Source organism: Desmodus rotundus, chromosome 9 (assembly GCF_022682495.2).
Source record: "Desmodus rotundus isolate HL8 chromosome 9, HLdesRot8A.1, whole genome shotgun sequence".
NCBI classification, from domain to species: domain Eukaryota; kingdom Metazoa; phylum Chordata; class Mammalia; order Chiroptera; family Phyllostomidae; genus Desmodus; species Desmodus rotundus.
This window is the reverse complement of record NC_071395.1, coordinates 92,685,953-92,711,279: the sequence shown is the minus strand read 5'-3', so window position 1 is coordinate 92,711,279 and position 25,327 is coordinate 92,685,953. Positions and strand designations below refer to the sequence as shown.

Sequence of the window (25,327 nt, the reverse complement as noted above, 5' to 3'; positions counted from 1 at the left end):
AAATAAAATAGACAAGGCCCTATTCTCATGGAAATTACATTCTACTAAAGGGAGAAAGAAATAAATTCAGAAACAAATATATAACCAAGAAAATATCAGGTAGTAATAAGAGGTATATTAGGTTAGTGTAATATAATTGCTACTTTAATTTGAATATCAAGAAAGCTCTACCTAAGGTGACATTTATTTTAACAGTTGAAGGCAAAATATACCCAGTCATGGGAGGGCCAGAAAAAATCATGCAAAGATCCTGAGGTGGTTAATAAATTATCCTCATTGAAGGACCCGGGAGAAAGCCAATGCAGCTGCGACACAACAGGCAAAAAGGAATAAAGGTATAAACAATGTTAGAGCGATAAGCAAAAATCAGATCATATTAGGCCAGGATAAGAAATCTGAATTCTATTCAAAGTACAATGGGAAGGTTTTAAATGGAGGATTGTAAATAAGAGAGAGACCAACTATTTTAGGTGTTTAAAAGATGATTCCAGCTTCAAAGTCCAAATGGGCTATAGGAGAAAGGCAAGAGTGAAAGCAGAGACCTGTTAGGAGGCTGTTACAGTGTTCTAGCTGAGCGATGATTGTGGGGCGGTAGATACGAAACTGAAGGATTTCAGATATATTGTGCAGGTGGCATTTACAAAACTTACTGACAAACTGAATGAAGGGGGCAGTAATCAAGAATAGTACTTAAATTTTTGATTTAGGAACTGGTTAGTACCGTTTGCTTAGACAAGACAGGAAGAGTAGGTAGGGGAAGGGAGTAAGTTTTGTTTTGGAAAGCTGAAATTTGATAACCAAACGAAGATATAAAGCATAGTTGGATATATGAAAATAGCATTCCAGGGAGAGGCTGGGGCTCGCTAAGGCTCAGGCCTCAGCAGTACCGCTACAGTATACGTGATTCAGGGAAGTGCGGAGCTAGGAATGAAATGACGTCCTAGGACAAGTCCTGAGGCATGTCAACATTTAGAGAGCAAACAAAATAAGAACAATCAAACATACGAGACAGAATAAGTTCTGAGGAGGAGGGAACCCAGAAGATGTCATAGAAGCTGTCCAAAAAAAACATTCCTGTATGTCTCCTCTACTCTTACTGCTTCCTTTCTGACACCTCTGGTCACTAAATGTGGGGTTTTTCTCTTCACACGTGTTTCTATCTATCGTGTTTCTCAAGCAATTCGAGACACGAGCTGGGTGTCTCATACAGGCATGTGTCACTTAGTGACAGGGATACATTCTGAGAAATGTGTCCATAGGTAATTTTGTCTTTGTGCAGAAGGAAACTTCCAGAGGCGAGGGGTATGTTTATGGCATAGATTGTGGTGATAGTTTCACGGACATATACGTATCTACAAACTCATCAAGGTGTATACATTGAATATTTACAGCACTGTGTAAGTCAATTATACCAAAATAAAATGGTTTAAAAAACATAAAATGTATTTTTATGTTTAAAATGGGGAACACAAAAAAATGTATATATAGTGTGCCATCACTGGGATAAAAAAGAAGGGACAAGAGCAAGCATCCACCTTGACTCATACACACATGCGTAAACACGCACTGAATGATAAGCTTGCACAGGAGGACAAGAACTACGCGTATGGAGGATGGGGTGAGAAGGTTCTTACAATACAAATCTGCGAATATCTTTTCTGTTCAAACAGGTGACTGCATAACTTCCAAATTTTTTAAAAGTATACTGTAAAGGGAACAAAAAATGCTGCGGTATATGAAATGGGATTTAGAGTCGGGGAGGGTTTTTTCTAAGAAACAGATATAAAACCTAATGTCTAATGAAAGAGAAATTATTCAATGTAAATTTTATTTTATCATTAATTTTTATGGACTGTAAATTTTAATAAAATTCCTACTAAATATGATTTTACAGTATTAAAATCTTGATTAATTGAAACTCGTTAAACCAAAATCCCACTCAAAGTGGAGGATAAAGTGATTAATTAAAGCCATGATCCAGAATTTTTAAATATTAAATGAAACCATCAGTTTATGTTCAGCCCAGAGCCTTACACATAGCCTAGGGGGCTGTTAAAGTGTCTATCCTGTTAAATTAGGAGTAAGATTCACAATGATCCATTTTAAAGGTTGATTCTGTCCATTATATTCTTTTGAATAAGGCAAGTGTTTGGACTAGCCTACTTTTCAAAGTTTAACTGGCAAGGAACAGTCCATGTCCAAAGTGCCTGGTCAGTTCACTGACTGCAAATACTCTGGCATAATAAAACACGTTTCTAATACAAAGGCAGCACAAACGGCACTGACAGACCAAGGTCCTTACTTAATGAGGCTGCAGCACACAGCTTGTAGGGGCGCGTGGTCTTTCTTCCTTATGTTACTGTTGACCATACTATCTAGTTCGTCTCGGGCAAACCGCAGCTGAACTTCCGTTATGCTGTAACTCGCTGACTCCCGGGCACAGTCTTCAATGTTATGAGCTTCATCTAAAATGACAATCTGTTCCTTCAGTTTGATATCCATCTATAAGATTAAAGAATTTTCCTGTAAAACTTTCAGAAAAAAAGGATTTAACAGCACTAGGCATGATATTTCATTTCAAAAAAATCACACTACACGCCAATATTGCAAGTGCAACTACATAAGCTACTGATTCTAGGTCTTAAAACTTCTAAAGTACTGAAGCCAACCAAATATCAGCTCAACATTATAGAGTTTGCCACGTTTCATTCTCAAAATACTTTGCAAACTTATTACAACCAAAATAATGTGTTAAGTGAAAAGAGATCAAAGTATAGCTGGCTACACAAAAGGTATACAAATCCCACTACGAAGGAAGCTCAGACATCATTTAAAAAGCAGAGTAAAAAAACCTTTAAAACTAAAGTAACAATACAAAATTCAGAAGACTCTCAAAATATTATTGTAATACGATATATATCTTTTGTTTAGTCTGTCCTGCAACCATTGATTTTGACAACTGCTCTTCCCCAACCCCCATGTGATGTTGGCAGGACTGTTAATCTATTCATCAAGGACATCTCCACTCTTACAACACGGGCAGACTCAGAGACCAGGAGTGTCAATTAAATCGAGTATTCCATCCCTCCACGGTCACAGCAACTGGTTCAAGAATGGATATGAGATCCAAACTAGGACAATGAGGGTACTCTGGAGTGACTAATATAAGATCGAGCACTTTTTTCCAGGTTAGCTAGCTACCTATCCTAATCTTTGTTCCCATTGGAAAGATCTTGCCTTGGGCATAAAGCCATCACAACCCTGAGTTAGTAGTTTTTCTTAAGCTCTACTGAAGCTGAGTCTGTGTCAATTGGGAGAGTCTTGACTTAAGAAATGTCGCAAAGCAACTGTCAATGAGTTACTCTGAGGAAATAATACTACATGGAGGATTGAAGATGACCAAGGAAGAACCACAGAAGAGCTGGAAATACACCAGGGTTTAAAGAGGAATAGGATTTGGATTTGGATAGACAAAGAGAAAGGAGGGCATTTCAACACAAATGCCATCAAAATCAGAGATACAGGAAAGAACAAGGAACTCTCAGGGAACTCTGTGTGAGGTAATGTGTGAGCGGGTTCCAGGAGGGAGTTTGCAACAGAGAAGCCTGAAAGGGTAGATTCAGGTCAGACTAGTGAGCAACTTGAAGTAAGATTAAGAAATATAGACTTTCCCCCATGAGCCAAGGGCAGTAACAGATTTTTATGGAGAGGAAAGATTAATAAAAGTAATATTAGGAGACTGATCTGTCATTGATCTGCAGTCACTCAAGAAAGAGACCGAGCCAAGAGATAACCGATTAAGAGGTAGGATAGTAGGGATAGTAAACAATGTCTATTAATTTCAAACTTAAGAAGATAGCTAATGAAAGTTTTGCAGTCAGATCTAAAGAGAGAAATAACAATTAAATATACCAAGTTATTCACTTTTTTTGGTCTTATACTGTAACAACTAGATGTTTCTAAGAAAAACCAGGAAAATAAACACAAATGCTTTATACAAATTTTACTTCTCAAAAAGCTCAGAAAGCATAATTTGCAGTCTGCATATTCTCCCAAAATAAGGTCTTCAAAACAGATTCTTCAGATAAACGTTTTAAAATAATTCTTTCTGCCCTGGCTGGTGTGGCTCATTGGGTTGAGTGGCCAGCCTGCGAACTAAAAGGTCACCCGTTCGATTCCCAGTCAGGGCACATGTCTGGGTTTCAGGCCAGGTCCCCAGTAGGGGGTGTGTGAGAGGCAACCACACATTGATATTTCTCTCTTTCTCCCTCCCTTCCCCTCTCTCTAAAAATAATAAAATCTCTAAGAAAATAAAATAATTCTTTCTGACTATTCATAAATGGAAAGAGTGACAGCTATAAATGGGTCTCAGCTGGGGGCCATTTTGCCTCCCCAGGTATATTTGGCAGTCTAGAGACATTTTTGATTGTTACAACGTGAAGGTACTGGTGGCATCCAGTGGCTTAGGATGCTGTTACTACAAATGCACAAGACAACCCATCACAACAAAGAATTATCCAGCCCAAAATGTCATCACTATCAAGGTTATGAAAAACCCTCCTATAATCCTACTTCAGTACTAGGTCCTTAAAAGTACAATAGTTATTACTTTGGGAATTACAGTGACAGGGTCTAAAATTCAGTTTTTATTATACCTTAAAATGTTTTCAGTATTCTAATCTGTTTATACACCTGCATAAATGAACTATAAAACAAAAAATAAAGTAAAAGACATTAAAGCATCTAAAAGCTTTTACATTCACCCTTATATCCCAATAAGTAGGAAAAAGTTCTAATTTTTACATGTGTACTCACACTTTCCCTTATTTGTGCATCTAGAAGATAGTTGTAGGGACAAAATATTATATTAGCGTCTTCTATTAGTTCTCGTGCTGTGTAATATGGACACGCCTTTAGTTTTTTGCCCAAGCTGACGAGTTCTTCTATATCCCAGGCCTTGCACATCCCTTGGAGGGTCTGGAATGTCTGTTGACCGGTAATTTTATGAACACCATGATAAAAATAGCAGGATTTTCCCTAAAAACAAATATGCATAACTGAAATGTAAATCCATACGGGAAAAGAACAAATAAAACAAGTTTATCTCCGAATTTTAGGAATATTATCGCCAGAAAGCAAAGATTTTATAGAGGAGACAAATGATACCCTATCTACAATCCCAACATTTTAAAAGACACTATATCACTTGACTCAATAGAGTGCCAGATTAGTAGAGCTCCAGATGCCCCAAATTAATTCAAGAAATACATTTTTAAGATTATGTTTGTTATGGCTTTGTTCTGATTAAAGTGATATTAGGCAAAAATATCTCTGTAAGGATACACAAGAGCAATGGTATCACTAATTGCTTTCGAAGACAAGATTCCTAGTGACTTAGGGACAGGAGTGGGAGAAATTTTTCTCAACAGACACGTTTGTACCTTTCAAGTTGAGACATGAGACAGTATTACTTAATCAAAACTAAATATGTAAAAAGAAAGAAGGAAAGAAGAGAGGGAGAGGAGAAATGAAGGAGCTAGAGAGGAAGGTATGTCCCAAGGGAAAAAATAAAGGGTGTTCACTCCAAATATTTGGAAAATACATACGAGTATCAAGGGAAAAAAACCTATATTATGATTCCATCACACAAAAAATGTATTATTAACATTTTGATATGAGTCATTTCATGTATCTTCTACATGTATGTAGTATGTATGTACTGATGTCTTTACAATGTAACCTAGTATTAAAATAATGAGAATGAAAAAAATTCTCCCCAGGCATTGAGGATTACTAATAATCCAGCCACAATAATCACTTCTCACAAAACTAGGATCACTTTTTTCTCTCTGCCTATCTTAGTAAAACTCCTATAAGATATATTTTCTCATATGACTAAGTATTTTCATTGTCACCCACATCTGTACACTGAATTGACGTGCCGCAGTTGATGAACCCGTTTCATTATTATTGAGCATTTAAGGCTGTTACTAATTTTTGCTTTATAAATAATGCTGCAATGAGCATTTGTGTGCCCATTTCTAAATATTTTCTTAGTATACATTTAGTATGGGGGCAGGTGCCTCCAGAGTCTGTGATTAAAAACTGTTAAACTTCATCTTAACAAAAACAGATATTCTTCTATATCTAAAATAATTTTTCTAGAACTCTTTCTGGGGCTAGTTGATTTTTTTCTTAACTGAAACAAAATTAACTTTTAAGAGAATAAATCCATTGCTTTTCCAGTACAAGAGAACTTTAGAGAAAGAAACAGTGAACAAAAACATATGTGCCTTTGGATCAAGCCAAAAAATCAGAAAGTTTACACTTCAAGGGCACTTAGAATGACACTCCTGTGCAGGCTGATAGCAAAACCAGAAAAGCTCATCGCTTTAGCAGTGTAACACAACCCTGAGGGGAGCCTGTCAATTGAAGTGTTATCACACTTTAAACTCTTTTCCACTCAAACTGTCAAGTTATCTATTTATCATTCGCTTTGGTAATTCAGGCACGGTAAACACAGACACCTACAGTGACTGTGTAATTGGCCCTCATTACAATACCAAATTACCTTGAGGGCTGGGAACAAGAAAAAGAATGTTCATGTATGCCTACGAGCTAAGCGTTCTGAGGCAGAATTAGGTCAAAACAAACAACTGCAAGCAGGCATCTTCCATTATGTATATTGCTAATATTCAAAAACAAAAGACTTGTTTACCTTAAAACAGAAAGTAAATGCCAATGAAAAATTATGACTGTGCAAGTCTCTGAGATTACTTTTTATTTGTACATGATTCACATTCGGGACAGTAAAGATCAATCAAAAAACATAACCATAACTACAGGGTTCTAGAGGATTACATAAAATGAGACTATTTGCTTACAATGGCACAATCTTAAACTTTGTAATTGCTTTTAATAACAAGACAATGAATTGTTAGACTTTTTCCCAACAACAATACAAAGATCGTGGCAATGCCAGCAGGTCCTCTTGCATGGACCATATAGACAAAAACAAATTTCAAGAATTTGAGGAATCCAGTAGATACATTAGCCATTTATGGAAAGATGTCTACTTAAGCATAAAATTTACAGCATTTTATCACTAAGAGCCTTTTATCTCCTTTATTACATTTTTAGCATTTGACTTTTTACTATTTTCATCTCTCCTTGAAGAGAACTTCTTAAATATTTTGAAGATTTCACAGTTCCTCAGTTAGTTAAAAAGAACTTATCAGAATAAATATAGACAGAATTTCAAAAACGGTTTTGATTCATTAATTTATATTTTCTTCCTAGCTCTAAACAAGTCCCTAAGTTTTTCCACTGAATGTCCTTAGTAGTTACACTTCACAGTCACATGAATGTCTACTGAAGCATCTTTTGAATGTCCCCAAGTAAAATGAATAAATTTCCATCTAGTAAGAGAAAGCGCTGAGACAGAAAAGCATAATACAAAGTAAATCTATTTAAATTATAGAGTAGAAGGTGATATATCAATTAAATAAAACTCCAAGGGCTATGGCTCATAGCCTTTTGTGTAAAAACAACTCTGACAAAATACTAGTGAAGATAGAACAACTTTCAGAAAACATTAAAATATCATTGGTCATTTCATATGCTATCAATTTATGGTTCACCAATAATTTCTGGATGTAATTCCAGACTCAGAACTTCCATTTTAGAGTAAACTAGCTATCAAACAGGTACACAGATGACCAAACGAATACTTTGCCAAAATTATTTAAAAATTATATATCTTTAGTAAGAAAGACTCCTCTATATCCACCTAGTCCAAATTCTTGTTATTCTAGATTTCCCTGGAAAACTTCAAAACCACCAATGACATATCTTTAAAGTCAATAATTAATATAATTTTTTAGGAAGAGAAATTTGTGTTAATTAGAATGAGATGGGATAATCATCATATTTCTCATTCAATTAAAAAAAAACATTTTAAAATTTGCTCAGAGAAAGCCTGAATAAACTATCTTCCTCTGAAGTTTTTAAATATGTATACGACAGTAATGAAATCTAATTAGGTTAAATCATTTAAACACTTTTATCTCTTCCTATGACATCATCCATGTTTGACTATTTTTGGTAGAAGGACTTAAAAGAAAGTAAGAAGACATCTGGTTAAAATGGATATTAATTCCAAGAAATTACCGTTAAATACCCCCAAACTTTAGGATAAAACCCCATAATTTTAAATTTAAAGATTTTCTTGTGGTAAAATTGTCTTTCAAAAATATCAATACTAGCAATTAATTCCATTTTCATACATTATTTGATTATCACTAGAAATGTACATATAAAACAAAATGAACACCAAAATTTGAGTAACTTTCACGCTTGTAACCTTATTTTTTCTCTAAAACAAAATAACTTTACTCACATTTTTGCCATCCAGCAATTCCATGCACTTCTCATTTCTGTTGAAGTTACCTACTACTTCGGGGTGGACACAAGTGTGATCTCTGCTGGAAAGAATTGTCATTGGGACCCCTGAGTACGCTGTCCTCCGGAGCTCTCTAGTAATTTGAGCAATCTGCTTGTGTGTACGTGTCCCAAAATATATTTTTGGTACCTTGGATTTCCCCCCATGATCCTTCTTAATGGCATTTGAAGAATCTTGACTGTTTCCTTGTTTAGTAGAACAGCAGCACCTAGAACAGTGACCAGATTGCTGTTCAAAAAAACAAAGAAAGAAAGAAAAAGATAACTGATGTCTGGATACCATAAAAATGTTATCAAACCTCTCATGCAATCAGAGCCCATGAATCACAACTGTCAAATAAAGAGAAATTTCAAGATACCATCTAAAAACTGCCATTAAAGAAAAACTACAAATTCCATTTCAAACTGGTTCTCTTTCACTCTTAAAACTTATAAATGATGTATCTATATTTGCACTGGTTTCTAACATACCACTCCCACTCTCAAATTCTCAAATGTTTTAAGTACATTTAAGCTTTCTTCTTTCATAAATTATAAAAACAATAAGACAAAACTGAGGACAATTTTAATTTGTGTTTAGGCTTTAAGTGAACTTGTGATATTAGAGCATAGAGGTAATCGTTCTGTCTTTGTTCACAGCATAGTCCATTTAAATATCCTAAAATACGCCAATATTTTTTTAAGTATTTAAAATATAGCTTACAAAAGAACAGAAATATCAAGTTGAATCTAGAGTATCACTGAACAACAAGAAGCGAAAACTATTCTCTAGCAAAGGCATGAAAATGAATGCATATTATTAACATTTAATATTAAAGGCAGGTTGCTTGTGTGAAACAAGTACATCTGAAATTCAATTACCTGTCACAGAATCAAATCCATCAGTACAACTATCATTCAAGATAGGCTTTCCTGGACAATTTTACTCACAATTTAGTTTCATAACTGAAATGGTTATATAAATGTCTCCTTAAACACACTAAATGTAGAACTTCAGGAATATAGTCTATGTTCCTGATTTTGACCTGACTTTTTTTCTCTCCTGTTTCTAAACTCTCAAAAATGAAAAAAGTTTAATGCTACATATTAGAACCCATGGGTTCTGAGTAACTACTACCTAACAACCTTAATTTGAGACAGTGCAGCCTCACTTAGAGAAATACTGTGAAATGGTTAGTTTATAGACGTGGTTACTGTTGGGGAAAAAAGCAAAGTAGCACAGTAGCTTAAAAGAATTTGTACCAGAGAGTTATGGTTTAGGAGAACAAATATGCCATTTAACTGAAGCTTTTTTAAAAAAAATTATAGTCAGTAAGATTAGCCTTCATCAACAAATGCTAAGTCATAGCATGTTACACCACAATACTGGGGCTCAAGCTGTCTTTTAGCCTCAACTCAGTGGAAAAGCAAGTTCAAATTACTCCCAGTCTCGCTCAACCTTGTCCGCCATTAAATATTACAATACATGATAGAATGGATGTAAATGTGACCCTTCTGGAACTGTCACTCACTGGGATAAAAGGTTCACTGATGTGCCAAATAAACAGTCAAAGCAGATAAAGTTACAGCTATGCTGGAATTGTTACATTCCCCTCTCAGGTTGCCAGTAACAGCAGATTTCATTACAGAGTGCTGCCACATTAAATAGCCAGTTCCAAATATCCTGCCTTCTATATTGAATAATTACTTATTCACTGAAAGGATAAAAAGAAGAGTTATGAATGGGGCTCTTGTCAACAGTGAGGCAGGAAACAGCTGACACGTGGATCATGTTACATATGTTGCAATATCTAACAATTTATGGTCACACAGAAAATGGGATGCAAGTTATATCATGATATTTCTGACTGAATTCTCTTTTGGCCTTTGCAATGATACATTAATTAATTAACATACTAAAAGAATTAAGGTAACTCTAGGTAGCAGAATTAGTTTACTTTTTTATAACCTTCAATCTTTTCACTCAATTATACTATTTCTCTTCCCTATGATACAGTTAAATTCATCCTAAATATTAGAATGCTATGGTCTAATGCATTGTTATATACTATGTGAATATATCGTATCCAAGCATAAAAGTAATCCACAAAAGCTTGAAGATCATCTACTTTTTGATGGAACACTTTTCAATACCAATTCCACTTAAAACTTTACCACTTACACCTTTTAATTCCACTTTTGTTCCTGACCAAAAAATTCAAATAAAACAGAAATATACAAAATAAATCAGGCAAATAATTCACTATAACTTGCAAACCATCATATATATACACATATATATATATATAAATACATCTTTCATACAATTTTTCAAACAAAAAAGAATGCTATTATACAGCTTTATAACTTGCTGCTTTGTATTCAAACTTTTTAAATTTTAAAAGGTGTGCATTGGGCACTAATAATTTAAATAATGAAATGTGTTTATATTAAAATGTTATGCTAGTAGCTGCACTGTCAAAAACAAAGGATCGAGAATTAGTTTCAGAAAATGTTTCCCACTGGAGCAGTTTTATTTAGGTATCTTAAATTTGTTTTTCACTTCATAATTAAGAAAATTATAAACCATGGCTGATTTTATATTAAACATGGTTTTGTTTGTTTGTTAAGACTTATTATTATTTTTTTTAAAGATTGTATTTATTTATTCTTAGAGAGGGGCAGGGAGGGAGAAAGAAAGGGACAGAAACATCAATGTGTGGTTGCCTCTCGTGCACCCCCCACCAGGGACCTGGCCCACAACCCAGGCAGGTACCCTGACTGGAAATCAAACCAGCAACCCTTTGGTTCGCAGGCCGGCACTCAGTCCACCAAGCCACACCAGCTAGGGCTGTTTGTCAAGATAAAGTGCTCTGAACTCATTATACCACCTATGAACTTAAGGTGACTCCTCAAGAAGATGATTTTTCAATGGGTGGATGGGCAAGTAGAGTAGAAGAAAGAAATTAAGAAAGTTGATTATTTTTCTTTTGCTATATTAAAGAGGAATTATTTCTTCAGGAGTGATCTTCTATTGACGTTTCCATTTAAAGGACTTGGTACAATCATATCTGAGGATGGAAAAAAACTAAATGTGGCAACAGAAGAGAAGCTTGAAAAAGACATTTAATAACTAAAGAATTATTTGAACCCAAATCAGCCACTTTCAATGCTGTCAGAAAACTAAAGACAGGATCATAATAACAGCAGTGACAGGAGGTTACAGGACTCCAATTCAATGAAAGGGAGATGAAAGATAGATAACACACTTCAAGAAAGATAAGCACATGGGCTCCCCCAAACCTGTGATCTCTAAGACCTGTAAGCCAGCCACACTGAGTGGCAGCGGCAAACCCTTTAAGAGATGGCTTCTTCTCCCAGAGCTGGAAACTGTCCAGAGTCCTTTTACTTCCACAAAAGGCAAGAAAACCCAATCCAAGTAACAGCATACATGGGAGTGTAACAGCTATATTATTTCCATATGCAGAATTCAATTGTTTAAAAATATATTTCAAATCGAGAGTAGCCAACACTGTTCTTAGATGGTCAGCAACCAAACGTTTTTGGGATATGTTCCTCTAACAACTTCTATATATTCTCTCTCTTGTCCTGGTATATAGAGACATATATCTAAATGGCTTAAAAGGATGAAGAAAGATTTTAAGATTTGATCTTAAAAGAAAGGCCAACTGCTAAATCCTTGCCAGTATTTCTTTCACAAAGCTATAATTAGAAGTTCAAGTAGACTAAGATACTACGATGTCAACCTGTAACATTTCATAACTTTCTCCAACCTCTCCCCACAACAAAAACATTACCATACCTAAATTCTTGAAAAGAAAAAAATATAAGACAATCTGTTATTTTTCAAGGCAAAAAGAAAAATCATCTTGTTATGCTAATACTTGGGCTACTGTAGTTGTGACAAACACATACAATTACCACTTATCAAATCTGTCCCTGTGCTAACCACCTTATATGTACTATCCCATTCATTCATTCATTCATTCATCCTCTACCCAGCCAGCCAGCCAGCCATTCAGGAAACATTAGAATTCCTGACATATCGAGCCCAGCAGAAGACAATAACAATAGCCACCTCATCTCACTTACAAAGAGCTGCACTCTTTAACTGTCCTATAAAGTCAGTTTTTGCAGTTTATTAGTATCAGTTTCACTCATGAATTAAAGAATTGTTAAAGTTAGTACTCTAAGTGCATTATTTTCTGAATATAATTATAAAATATTCCTAAGGGTAAGCTATAAAATAAAATTCATAAAAACTATCTTAACTTATTATTAGCTGACATTTAAATCAAATATTCTCTAACGATATCCCCATTATGTTCCACAAGGGAAAAAAACAAAAACTCTCAAGAGACTCTTTAAAGCAAGAGGCAACAATCTCTCTGTAAAGGACCACAGAGAAAATATTTTAGGTTTTGTAGGCCATATGATCTCTGTCCCTATACAGGAAAATATAATCCCAATGTAGGAAAGGATTTCTTAAGCAATACACCAAAAGCACAATGACTTAAAAAAATAATCTTGTTAAGATGTCAAATTTCTATTTAAAAAGATATCCCCTTAAAAAAAACAGTAAAGAGATACAAACCAAGAGAAGATATTTGCAATGTATAAAACCAACTGAAGAGCAATATCCATAACACATAAAAAATTCCAACAAATCGATTTTAAAAAGACAAATCCAGTAGATGGCCAAGAACAAGAAACCAGTGGGAGGAGAAAAAAAAAATCCCTGAAAGGCCAATAAACATCTGAAAAGATGCACAAACTAAGGCTCAACCTCATAACTAATTAGGAAAATGAAAATTAAAGCCATAACTAGATTCTATTTCACACCCACCGGATTGGGTGTTAGGAAGCGCAGGAAGCAACTCTCATAACTGCTGATTCAAGTATGAACCGGCACGTCCATTTTGGAGGGCAACTGGTGATCCGGTTAAATCGAATACATATAATCCCTCTGACCCAGCATGACAACAGTAGGTATAAATGCTAGAGAAGCTCTTGCACTTTAAGGGAGATACAATAGTGATATTATTTGTAGCCCTGTTTTTTTAATGGTGAGGAAAACAAGCTGAGTGCATCAACTGAAGAATGGATCGATAAAATGGGGGGGGTCAGTCTATGGAATACTATATATAATGGAAAAGTGTAAACCAGGGTTGCACGTATCAACACTGATAAAATATCAAAAAACAATGTTGAGCAGGCTGAGTATGACTTAAATATTATTCTCCCCATAAAATTCCAAACAAATTGATCAGAGGAATAAAAACAGAAAAACTTAGCAAAGAAAGAGGAGTCCTCCCTACGGTAGACAACCCTTACTGCTAACGATTGCAGTGGGTAATACACTCGGAAAATGCTGCGGGTGCCGCACAGAAAGCACTGCACAGCAAATACACACTGCGCTGGTTCTTCCTCGGCTGCCTGGTGCCTAGTAGAATACCTTTCATCGTAATCCCTCTGACCAAACATTTTTAACCAAATTCATTAGGAAATAGGTTCTTAAATTAGGGCCCATGAACTGTTACAGAGGGTTAGAGATGACCCAGCAACTATAGGCACAAATTTGTGGGCATTTTTAGAAAGTGAGTCTGTAACATTCATCAGGGGCTCAAAGAAGATTGTGACTTATTTGGGTGAGGGCTTTACCCCCAAACGTATGTCTGATTTTATGTGGAAATCAAATGAAAATATTATTTTCTTTACAACCAACTTGGCCAGACACAATTATTCTGCAAATAAACAAACTGATAATTCAAAAAAGATAATTTTATAAAGGTTCCCCTACTGCTTGTAAATTCAATTCTCTTTTGATGTTTGTTAATTACCTAATTATTAACAGAATTCTAAAACAGTTCGGTAATATTAATTTTCAATTCCATTTTACAGATGAAAAATATCTAAAAGTTCTTCAAATTACTACAAAACAGTACATTTTTAGAGAAGTTGGAATTCATAACCTTAAATCTTAAAACTTTAACAATTATTTTCATTAGCAATTAACTTGTCCAAAAAGCAAAATACTGTCCTTTTTATTTCAAAAAGTCATGCATGTATAAAGCTAGTGGTAAAAAGCCAACGAATGTGGAATTATACTACGATCTTTGAGGCATAAGAAGCAGGGTTTACTGTTAATCTTTATCAACCATTTGCTGTTGTCCAAGCCATCTAAACAGGTACTGAATGCCTGTTGTGCGAAATCTCACATAAGCACACACTCTGGTAAGATAGCAAAAGTGACATAACTATACCTTTTCAACTATTCTTTTTAAAAAATTCAAACAGTAGTAGTACTCTACCGCCACAGTCTCATGATTAAACTGCACAAAGCAGCTGTTTATCCACTCACAGCAACCAGCAGGTGAACCTGATTCAATATTTATCACAGGCTTTCACAGATCACTGCTAACCAAGCAAACGTTTTAATTAAGCTGGAACTTGCTTCAAAGAGCTCATTCAAGATGTCAATCAGCAGGTAAGGGATCAGATACAGTGTCAGGTGAGAGTGTGTAATACAAATCCACAACTTTCTTCATCCCATCGCTGTAAATTAGCCTGCTCTAAAGTTCAGACTCTGATTGTAACAGACTGCCAGTCTCCCGGAATGTGTAACTGAAGTCACTCAAATTCTATTGTGAAGGTTGTAAGCAATATGTTAAACTGCAATGGGCTAGCACATTAAGACAGATCCTTTTCACGGTTGTTTTTTGATACCATAAGTGTTTGTTACCCTACTCTCCACTTACTGTTTACTTTCTTGCCTAGTGTAAATGGGAATTCCTTAACACAGTTGCCCCAGTTTCTGAAAAGTTTATGTTTCGGTAGAATTAATCAAGAAAGACCCAACGTGATACAATTTTTATCTAAGTTAATACTTGAACAATCTTATTCTGTAAGAATTCTCAGTTTAAATCAAAAACATAAAAATGTTCCACCTGCTATAAAGTAAACATTCTCCTGGATTAATAGCACTTTACACAGATGTGACTATACATAGCAGTGAGTCCCAAAGTACGGTGACCAACTGCATAAAAAATATCTGGGATGTTTACAAGAAAAAAATGGGGGGCGAGAATCAAAGGAAAGAGAGAGCTGCGGGAAAGCTCCTTCTCAGAGAAGAATGCCAGCTAAAAATTGTAAATGGAATGATAGAATTTTTAAAATCACTATTTTGCAACTCTCTTATAATAACTGACTCCTGAAAGCTACCTAAATGGATGCTAAAATCATTGGGTGAAAAGTTGCTGGAGAACAAGATACTCACATAGTCTCTAAGTGTCTCCCCCACAGACTACTTATTAACTACAAAAGGCAAACATGCCTTCATAATGGAGAGGCCTGCTAGTCGCCACTTTAATAGAGTGGTCAAACTTGCCATCACCAGCGGTGAGACAAACTGGCATCATACGCCTCTTGATGTGATACAATGAGAAATATATGTGTTCTTCTTGAACAACACTATGATTATAAAATCCAAACAATCAAGACATGAACAAAAAAGAACCCAGAAATAGAGAAACTGCAGTAAATATATGTATATATTATTTAGTTGGTGAAAATTAATCCAACTGCACACTTATGATATGCGCCCTCCTTCCATATTATACTTCAAAAAGGCTATTTAAAAATCCTACCCCTTGCAGTTGCAGGAGATACTTATTTTCTCCGTCATGGTATTTTGGTCATGTTCAAACTCTCTTCCATGAACCTTTTAAAATGAGAAAACAAAGCCATACTGACATCATCTTCCACATATTGACTAAAATATTTTTTTTAAAAAACCTATGTAAAATACTTTTGCTTCTTTCATGGGCATTAAAAATCAGGCAAGTTATCAATATCCAAGCCTCTAAAGAAGCACTACCCAGTAAAGCTTTCTGCAGTGATGCTGTTCTGTATCAGCACCACTCAATGCACTTGCCACTAACCACACGCAGCTATTGCGCACTTGAAATGTGATTAGTGCATCGGAGGAACTGAATTTTTTTAAAGATTTTATTTATTTATTTTAGAGATGGGAAGGGAGGGAGAGAGTGAGAGAAACATCGATGTGTGGGAGATACATGAACAGTTGCCTCTCACAGGCCCCCACCTGGGCACCTGGCCCCACAACACAGGCAAGTGCACTGACTGGGAATCAAATCCATGACCTTCTGGTTACCAGGCTGGCGCTCAATCCACTGAGCCACACCAGCCAGGGCTGGAACTGAATTTTAATTTTAATAATTAAAACAATTAGTCACATGTGGTTAGTGGCAAGTATATTGAATAGAACAGTGTAGACTTAAAGTATTGCCACAGGTTCTGCATTTAACCTGGAAAATAAACTACTACTATAAAATATTTTAGCAAAACAAGATGGGAAAGTGGTATATATCCTTTTATATGTAAGATTTTTGTGTATATGATAAAGATACTATGCTAAGCACCTCTTTAGACATGTGCCCAACCCTTTATTCTGAAAACTGTTCATCATCTATAGCCTCTGCCGAAAAGGTTCACCTTTTAATTAATTTTTAAAGAAGACTTTAAAAAAGAATTATATTTACATTAATAACACATGACCACGCCCAAACTCAATCCCAGGCATAACATAGCCAATTAGACTCACTTTCCTAGGAACTGGTACTTGAGACATGTAAACTGAGTTAATTTAACTACAGGCAACAAACCAGAACATCTTGTAGTCTTCAAGCCTTCCATTTGGAGATGTCCTGGTAAGGTCATATGAAAGAGGATACGTATCCAGAAAACCAGTCTACAAAAAATATTGAGAGAGTTCTGTAGAGAGAGGCAAGGAAGACACACCTGAGGCCCCAAAGAGAAGACAGAAGCTAACTGAAAACTTCTGAGTTCCAGTGAGGGCAGTTGTATTTCCTGCTTGATCTTTCTTTGAGTAGGCTTCTATTTCTTCAAAAGCAAATCACTCTGACTAAGACAGGTGGCCTTTCAACTCAGTGGGGAAAATTATTTAATTAATATTCAGACAAATGACTATTTGGAGAAAAATTAGTTAGATCCTGTCTCCCACCTACATCAAAATAGATGAACAAACAAAACAAACAAACTCATAGATAGAGGACAAATTGACAGTAACCATCAACATAAATGCAAAAAGCCACAAAACACTATCATCTCAAAACCAACAATGTGTAAAAGAAACTATATGCCAAAACCAAATGAATGTATTCCAACTGTGCAAGGCTGGTTCAACATCTGAAAATCAATGAATATAATCAATCCATCATATCAATAGACTAAAAAAGACAATTCACATGGTAATATCAATAAATGTAGAAGAGGCATTTGCCAAAATCCAACACACATTCATGATACAAACTCAGTAAACTAGGGAACAGAGGAGAACTTCCTCACCTTGATAAAGAATAAGTGCAAAAAGGCTACAGCATCCATAATGCCTCATATTAAAAAACTTACAGCTTTCCCACTAAGATCAGGTACAAGGCAAGGATGTCCTCTCTCACCACTCCTTTTCAACATCATACTGAAAGTTCTAGCTAATGCCATAAGACAAGAAAAGGAAATATAAGGTGTACAACTTGGGAAGAAAGATATAAAACTGTCTTTGTTTGCTGACGGCATGACTGTCTACATCAATATTAGAAATAATCAACAAAAAGACTTCTGGAATCAATAAGTGATTTTATCAAGGTTGCAGGATACAAGGTTAATACGTGTAGAATTAAAAATACAATACCCATCATATTAGTACTCCCAAAATAATTAGGTATAAATAAATCTAATGAGATCTTCATGAGGGAAACTATAAAACTCTGATTAATTAAATCAAATAAGAACTAAATAAATGGAGAGATGTTCATGGATAGAAAGACTCGATATTGTTAAGATGTCAGTTCTTCCCAACTTGACCTATAGATTTAATGCAATCCCAGTGAAAATCCCAGCAAGTAATTTTGTGGATACTGACAAACTAATTATAAAGTTTATCAAAGAGGTGAAAGACTCAGAATAGCCAAACAGTATTGAAGAACAAAATTGGAGGACTATGCTGTCCAACTTCAAGCTTATTACAAAGTACAGAAATTAAGACAACGCAATGTTGGTGAAAGGAGTGACAAATAAATTTGTGGAACAGAATAGAGAGCATAGAAATAGACCCACATAAATATAGTCAACTGATCTTCAATAAAGGAGCAAAGGCAGTAACATGGAGCGAAATTAGTCTCTTCAACAAATGGTGCTGGAAGAACCGGACGTCCACATGCAAAGAAATGAATCTAGACACTGTTCTTACAACTTCACAAAAATTAAATCAAAATGGATCACAGACGTAAATGTAAAACACAAAAGTATGAGACTCCTAGAAGATAACACAAGGAAACCTAGATAATCTTGGGTGTGACTTTGGATTCAACACCAAAGGCATGATCTATGAAAGATATAACTAATAAACTGGAGTAGATTAAGATTGAAAATCTCTGCTCTGCAGAAGATTATATCAAGAGAATAAGAAGACAAATGACAGACTGGGGAAAAATATTTATAAAAACATCTGAAAAATGACTTATCCAAATATACAAAGAACTCTTTAAAATTCAACTAGAGAAAACAACCCAATTTTTTAAATGACTATTTTAATCCTTTTAGACCTTATTAGACCCTCGCTTTTTCATCCTTATTAGAAAGCTCACCAAAGAGGATGCACAGATGGCAAATAAACACATAAAAAGATGCTCAACATAATATGTCATTATGTCATCAGGGAAACGCAAAACAAAACAACAGCGAGATATCGCTACACACCTGTTAGAGTGGCCAAACTCCAGAAAGCTGACAACACTAAATACTAACAAGGATGCGGAGCAACGGGAACTCCCCTTTATTGCTGGTGGAATACGAAATGGTCCATAGTGGCTACTATGGAAGACAACTGGCTGTTTCTTAAAAAACTAAATATACTCATCATATGACCCAGCAGTCACATCCCTTAGTATTTACCTAAAGGAGTTAAAAACATATGTGCACACAAAAACCTGTACGTAGATGTTTATAGCAGCTTTGTTCGTAACTGCCAAAACTTGGAAGCAAACAAGATGTCTTGCAGTAGATGAACGGATAAACTGTGGTGCATCCAGACAATAAAATGTTATTTAGCATTAAAAAGAAATGATCTATCAAGCCATGAAAAGACATAGAGAAACCTTAAAAGCATATTGCCACATGAAAGAAGCCAATCTGAAAAGGCTACATACCATATGATTCTAATTCTATATGAAATTCTGGAAAAGGCAAAACTATGAAGACAGTAAAAAGATCAGTGGTTAAGGGGTGGATAAATGGTGATGGAAGGAAACCTGACTTGGGGTAGTGAACACATAATACAATATACAGAGGATGTATTATAGAACTGTACACCTGAAACCTATATAATTTTATTAACCAATCTCACCCCAATGAATTCAATTAAAAAAAGATCCGTGATTGACGGCAGTTCTGGGGGACAAGGACGTGATGAACAGGCGGAGCACAGAGGATTGTTAGGGCAGTAAAGATACTCTGTATGAAATTATAATGATGGATACATGCATTATACATTTGTCCCAACCTATTAAATGTACAACATGAGGAGTGAACCATAATATAAACTGTGTTTGGGTGATTGCAGTACGTCAGTGCAGGTTCACCAACTACACTAAATACTCCATTCTGGTATTCTGGTGGGGGATGTTTATTCTGGTGGGGGATGTTGATCGTGGGGGTGGCGTTGCATGCGGGGAGGCAGGGCATATGTAGTAAATTCATGTACCTTCCCTTCAATTTTGCTGTGATCCTTACACTGTCTATAAAAATAAAGTCTTAATAACAAACCAAAAATTAAGAATAACTGATGATTTAAAGCAAAAATATTAACAAAATATTGTTTTGCTCATAATATATAGAGAAATAAAATATATAACAAAAATTGCACAAAAGATGAGAATGGAAATGAAAGCATAGTAGTGGAAGGTTCTTACACATTACGTGTGAAGTAAAATACTCATATTTGAAAGTACAGTGACAAATTTAAGATGCAAATTATAAACCCTAGAGCAACCCTAAAACAAATAAACCTTTGCAAGGTCACTTTGTAACACTTCTCACCAAGAGGTGAACTCCATCCCTTGAATCTGGGTTTGGCCATGTGACTTGCTTTGACGACTGGGGTATGAGCATGCATGATACATATAGCTCAAAAGATATCTGTATATTGGGGTTTCTTCTCATGCTGCGCCCGGAAACCCTGGGGCCCCCATATACACATACCAGGGCTAGTGTGCTAGATGACGATACCTACCCCATGGTTCCTGGGGACTGCCAACCAACCCCTGTAGCAGAGTCCCCTTGCTGACTTGCAGCTGACCTGCAGCTGACCTGCAGCTGACCACAGACACATGAGTGGCCCAGCTGAGATCAGCAGAAGAAATGCCCAGCTGAGCCCAGCCTAAACTGCTGACCCCCAGAATAATAAGCTAAATAAATGGTTGGTTTGTTACATAGCAACAGATAACTAATTACGTGTGTGTATGTGTATGAAAATAGGTAGCAAGCAAAATATCAGGGGTTAATACTGAGGGGATAGTTGAATTAGTAATTCATGTTAATAACTTAATTATACTTTGATGGTTTTCAAATTTTCTCTAAGAAACACATGATCTTTCATATACAAAAAAGTCATAAAAATATATAATTAAATATCAAAATTTTTTTTCATTATTTTCACATAAATAACAAGAATCTAAAAACAGGACATTTTGACCTGATGCATTTGAATGAACTGACAGATTTTAAGTTCTATCAGAGTTTGGATACAAACAGTTATAAGAATATAAAAAACTAAATAAATGACAAGACAAATAGCACTAGAAAAAAGTAAAACCTGTTTTGTGAGAAAGAAACTATAATGACAGCATTATATTGGTTCAGTTTTTATAATATTGACAAAAAGTTACAATAACATAAACAGCAAATATTGGAAGGGTTTTCCTTACCAGCCAACAGGAATTTTTTTTTCCTAGCCATTTCTTTTCTCTCCTTTCCCCCATTTATAATCATGAATCCATATTCACTCAATTCTAGAACTAGGCTCAAATCATGGTTCTACTATTTACCTGGAGTATAACCGTAGTCAAATAATCTAATATTTTCAGGCTTCAGTTTTCTTATGTGTAAAATGAGATGAATATCTACTCTGTTTTCCTCTCAGTGTTGATATAAACATTAAATGAGAAAACATAAATTACCTGGCACAAGTATATATTCCAGAAAGCTATCATCATATCATTATTAAGAACTTTTTAGGAAATACAGGTTATTGTTTTTAAGCGTCTGGCATGTGACAGGTTTCAAAAATTTGTCTTCCTTGAATAAATTATACTTAACTTAGTTGGCAATATTATTTAACAACTTGTTCCGAGTAGCTACAGAAATCAAATGTTTCTAATCTTTTGTTTATATTCAGCACCGATTTACCTGTTGGTCCCTGAAATCAGTTTGACTTTTATTTTTGTATATTAATTAGTACATAAAAACTACAACAAAAAGGTACCATAAAAGAAGAAAAAAACATTTTAAAACCTGCTTTTTAAGTTGCTTCTATGTAGAGCCATCATACCGCGTTAAGCACATGGATCTGAGTAAAATTTCTAAGCCACAAGAAATAGTGGTAAATTGTGCACATCCTTAACGTCGGCCATTTTTTTTCCATTCATTTATTTAACAAACATGTGAGTACCTACTAGGTACTGGTCCTCTGCCCGATACTGGTTATTAAAAAGTGAACAAGAGAGACATCATACTTGTCCTTATGGATATCCTGGCAAGAAGGTAAATAAAAGTTACGCCTACAAATAAATACACAAACTTTGTTAAGCCTTGTAATGAAAAGAACTAAATGAGGACCTATCTTAAATCAATTATCTATATGGTACTGCACACAGCATGACCTAGAAAAGTGCAAAAATGAACTATCTTTCCCCCAAAGACCCTCTGTAAGAGTTTATTCAGAGGCAGAATAGTGAGGTGGTTGAGGATCAATTCTAGAGCTGATGGCCTGGGTTTTACTTTAAACCAGCTTCTACATATTAGTTCTGTGCCGTAAACAAGCTATTTAAATTTTCTGTGCCTTAATTTTCTCATCTGCCACTGAGGAAAATATTAATACCTTTCTCATAGAGTTACAATAAGAATTGAGTTAAACAGTTTTGTGTTATTTTGAAAACTATCAAATCCACAAAAACATTAAAAGCATTAACTCACATGAATCTGTATTTACCAGGTAAACTAATATTTCTACAGTGCTTAGAAGTGTTGCTGGCACATAGCAAACATCGTATCACTACATAAGCAGTTATGTTAAATTAAAGTGAATTAAAATTACGAGAAAAGGACTTGTAAAATACTTTTCAGAGAAAATTGGTCATTTTCTCCTAAGATCCTAGAGAACATGCCAAATATTGAAAAGGAGGGAGAGAAAAAGGAGGTGGTGTGAAAGAGAAAGACAGACAGAGACAGAAAGGAAAGAAAGGCAAGGCAAGGATGTAAGACTAAAAAGAGAAAAAAAGCCCAAGGTTTTGCCCACACCACTTATCTGAAGGTCAACAGCGCTCTCTGCTGGACCTGTATCTTTTCTACACACTAAGCTAAAGCAACACGCTACTCCTATACAAAATCTCCTATACAAAATACTGTACTCCTATACAAAGAATATCATCACTTTTGTAAAGGTATATAGACAATGTTAGCATTTATTTAATGAACAAATAAAACGTAAGTATAATAATGAATCTGTGAAAATACCTCACCCATTGTGAGGATTTACTAAAAGAATGAAGAGGACAATAAATTCTAGAGACAATGATTATAAATAATGGAACAAAGTAATATCAGAATGGTAATGTTCTATTTTAAAAAACAATGTTTTTCTTAACTATATTTTAACCATATGGAGACTAATCTTTGAAATATAAGTTATCAGTACAGAAAAAGATTCTAAACGTCTATTCCAGTGGGCAATGCCAGGTAATTCAAACAAGAGAGGAGGTACTGGCACCATTTTCTGACCTTCAGAGCCAGTGAGCAGACTGGAGATGACAGGAAGCTAAAAAACTATTTAATTGTCCATGTTGAAAACCAAATTAATTTAATAAAAACTGAGAAAATTTGAAAGAAAACCTAAAAATTTAATATCAAATTTAGAGAAAAACAAAATCTTTAAACTAATTTGTCATTTAATTTATGGAGAAAAGTTTTTCAAAAAATAAGACTGCAGATTTCAAAAATATAAAGATATAACATTTATATCTTTGTAGAGATAAAAGAATGAAGTTATTTATGAATCCAAATAACGATTCTTTTAAAAAATAAATACTGTCCTCCCTAATATCATCTTATAAGAACCAAAAGAGGAAAAGTATCCTTAGAATTCAGAGGTGTTAAATATGAATGAAATATAAGGTATAATAAATCTAGTCCCACCATCTTTTTCCTCCCATTGAAGGGACAGGTCCCAAAAAAGAAATGTTACTGTCCAAGCCCCTCAAATTACTGTATTTAAGATCTTTAGATGATCTAGATTAAAATAAGATACATAAAATCTTATGAGGCATATGATCTCTCAACATAAGTTCTAAAATATAGACTGCATTTTTTGAAGTCACTTTAAGGGGTTTGGGGATAATTTCAGAAGTTGCTATATGATAAATATTAAATCTTGTGGAACTTGCTTTTCTTCTACTTCTTTATTCCAGGATTAACAGAAAATGTTTTTGTGATTTATAATACACCTCTCCGCAAAGATTAAGAAATGTTGTACAATAAGGGAAGAACAGTGTCTTCAGTAAATGGTGGTGGGAACACTGGACAGCCACATGCAAAAGAATGAAATTCAACTATTTCACAACATACACAAAAATTGACTCAAATGCATTAAAGAATGCAAGACCTAAGATCACAAAAATCCTACGAGAACACAGAGGTGGTAAGGTCCTTGGCACAGGTCTTGGTGATGATTTAATTGACACAAAAAACAACAAAAGCAAAAATGAACAAGGCTACTACACCAAACTAAAAAGCTTCTGCATAGCAAAGGAAATCATCAACAAATGGATAGTCGTCCTACTGAATGAGAAAAGATATTTGCAAATCATACATCTGAAAAGGGGTTAATATCCAAAATATATAAAGAATGCATACAACTCAATAGCAAAAAAAAAAAATCCAATTAAAAATGTACAGAAGAGCCCTGGCTGGTGTGGCTCAGTGGATTGAGTGCCGGCCTGTGAACCGAAAGGTTGCCAGTTGGATTCCCAGTCAGGGCACCTGCCTGGGTTGTGGGCCAGGTCCCCAGTTGGGGGTGTGTGAGAGGAAACTGATCAATGTAGCTTTCACACACTGATGTTTCTCTTCCTCTATTTCTCCCTTCCCTCCCTTCTCTCTAAAATTAATAAAGAAAATCGTTTAAACAATGTACAGACCTGGCTCTTGTGGCTCAGTGGATTGAGTGCCAGCCTGTGAACCAAGGGGTCACCGGTTCAATTCCCAGTCAGGGCACATGCCAGGGCTGCAGGCCAGGTCCTGCAACCTTGGGGGATGTGTGAGGGGCAACCACACACTGTTGTTTCTCTCCCTCTCTTTTTCCCTCCCTTTACCTCTCTCTAAAAATAAATAAATAAAATCTGTAAAAAACAAATGTACAGAAGATCTAAATAGACAGTTTTCCAAAGAAGACTATGTAGGTGGCCAATAGGTACATGAAAAGACGCTCAATATCACTTATCATGTAAATGCAAATCAAAACCACAATGAGATACCACTTTACAACTAGGACATTGCTCAG

At 35.2% G+C, this 25,327-nt stretch overlaps 1 protein-coding gene across 4 annotated transcripts in view; it reads right to left on the bottom strand.

Moving 5' to 3' along the window:
* Nucleotides 1-25,327, bottom strand: part of BRIP1 (BRCA1 interacting DNA helicase 1) — a 134,347-nt gene that overhangs the window by 92,096 nt on the left and 16,924 nt on the right. For all 4 annotated transcript variants that reach the window (XM_045182520.2, XM_053911817.1, XM_053911818.1 and 1 more), the window contains exons 6-8: nucleotides 8,399-8,689; nucleotides 4,816-5,037; nucleotides 2,303-2,502 (exon numbers count right to left, since the gene is read on the bottom strand). In XM_045182520.2, the coding sequence (XP_045038455.2) occupies nucleotides 2,303-2,502; nucleotides 4,816-5,037; nucleotides 8,399-8,689 (713 nt within the window). The remainder of the gene's footprint in view (nucleotides 1-2,302; nucleotides 2,503-4,815; nucleotides 5,038-8,398; nucleotides 8,690-25,327) is intronic.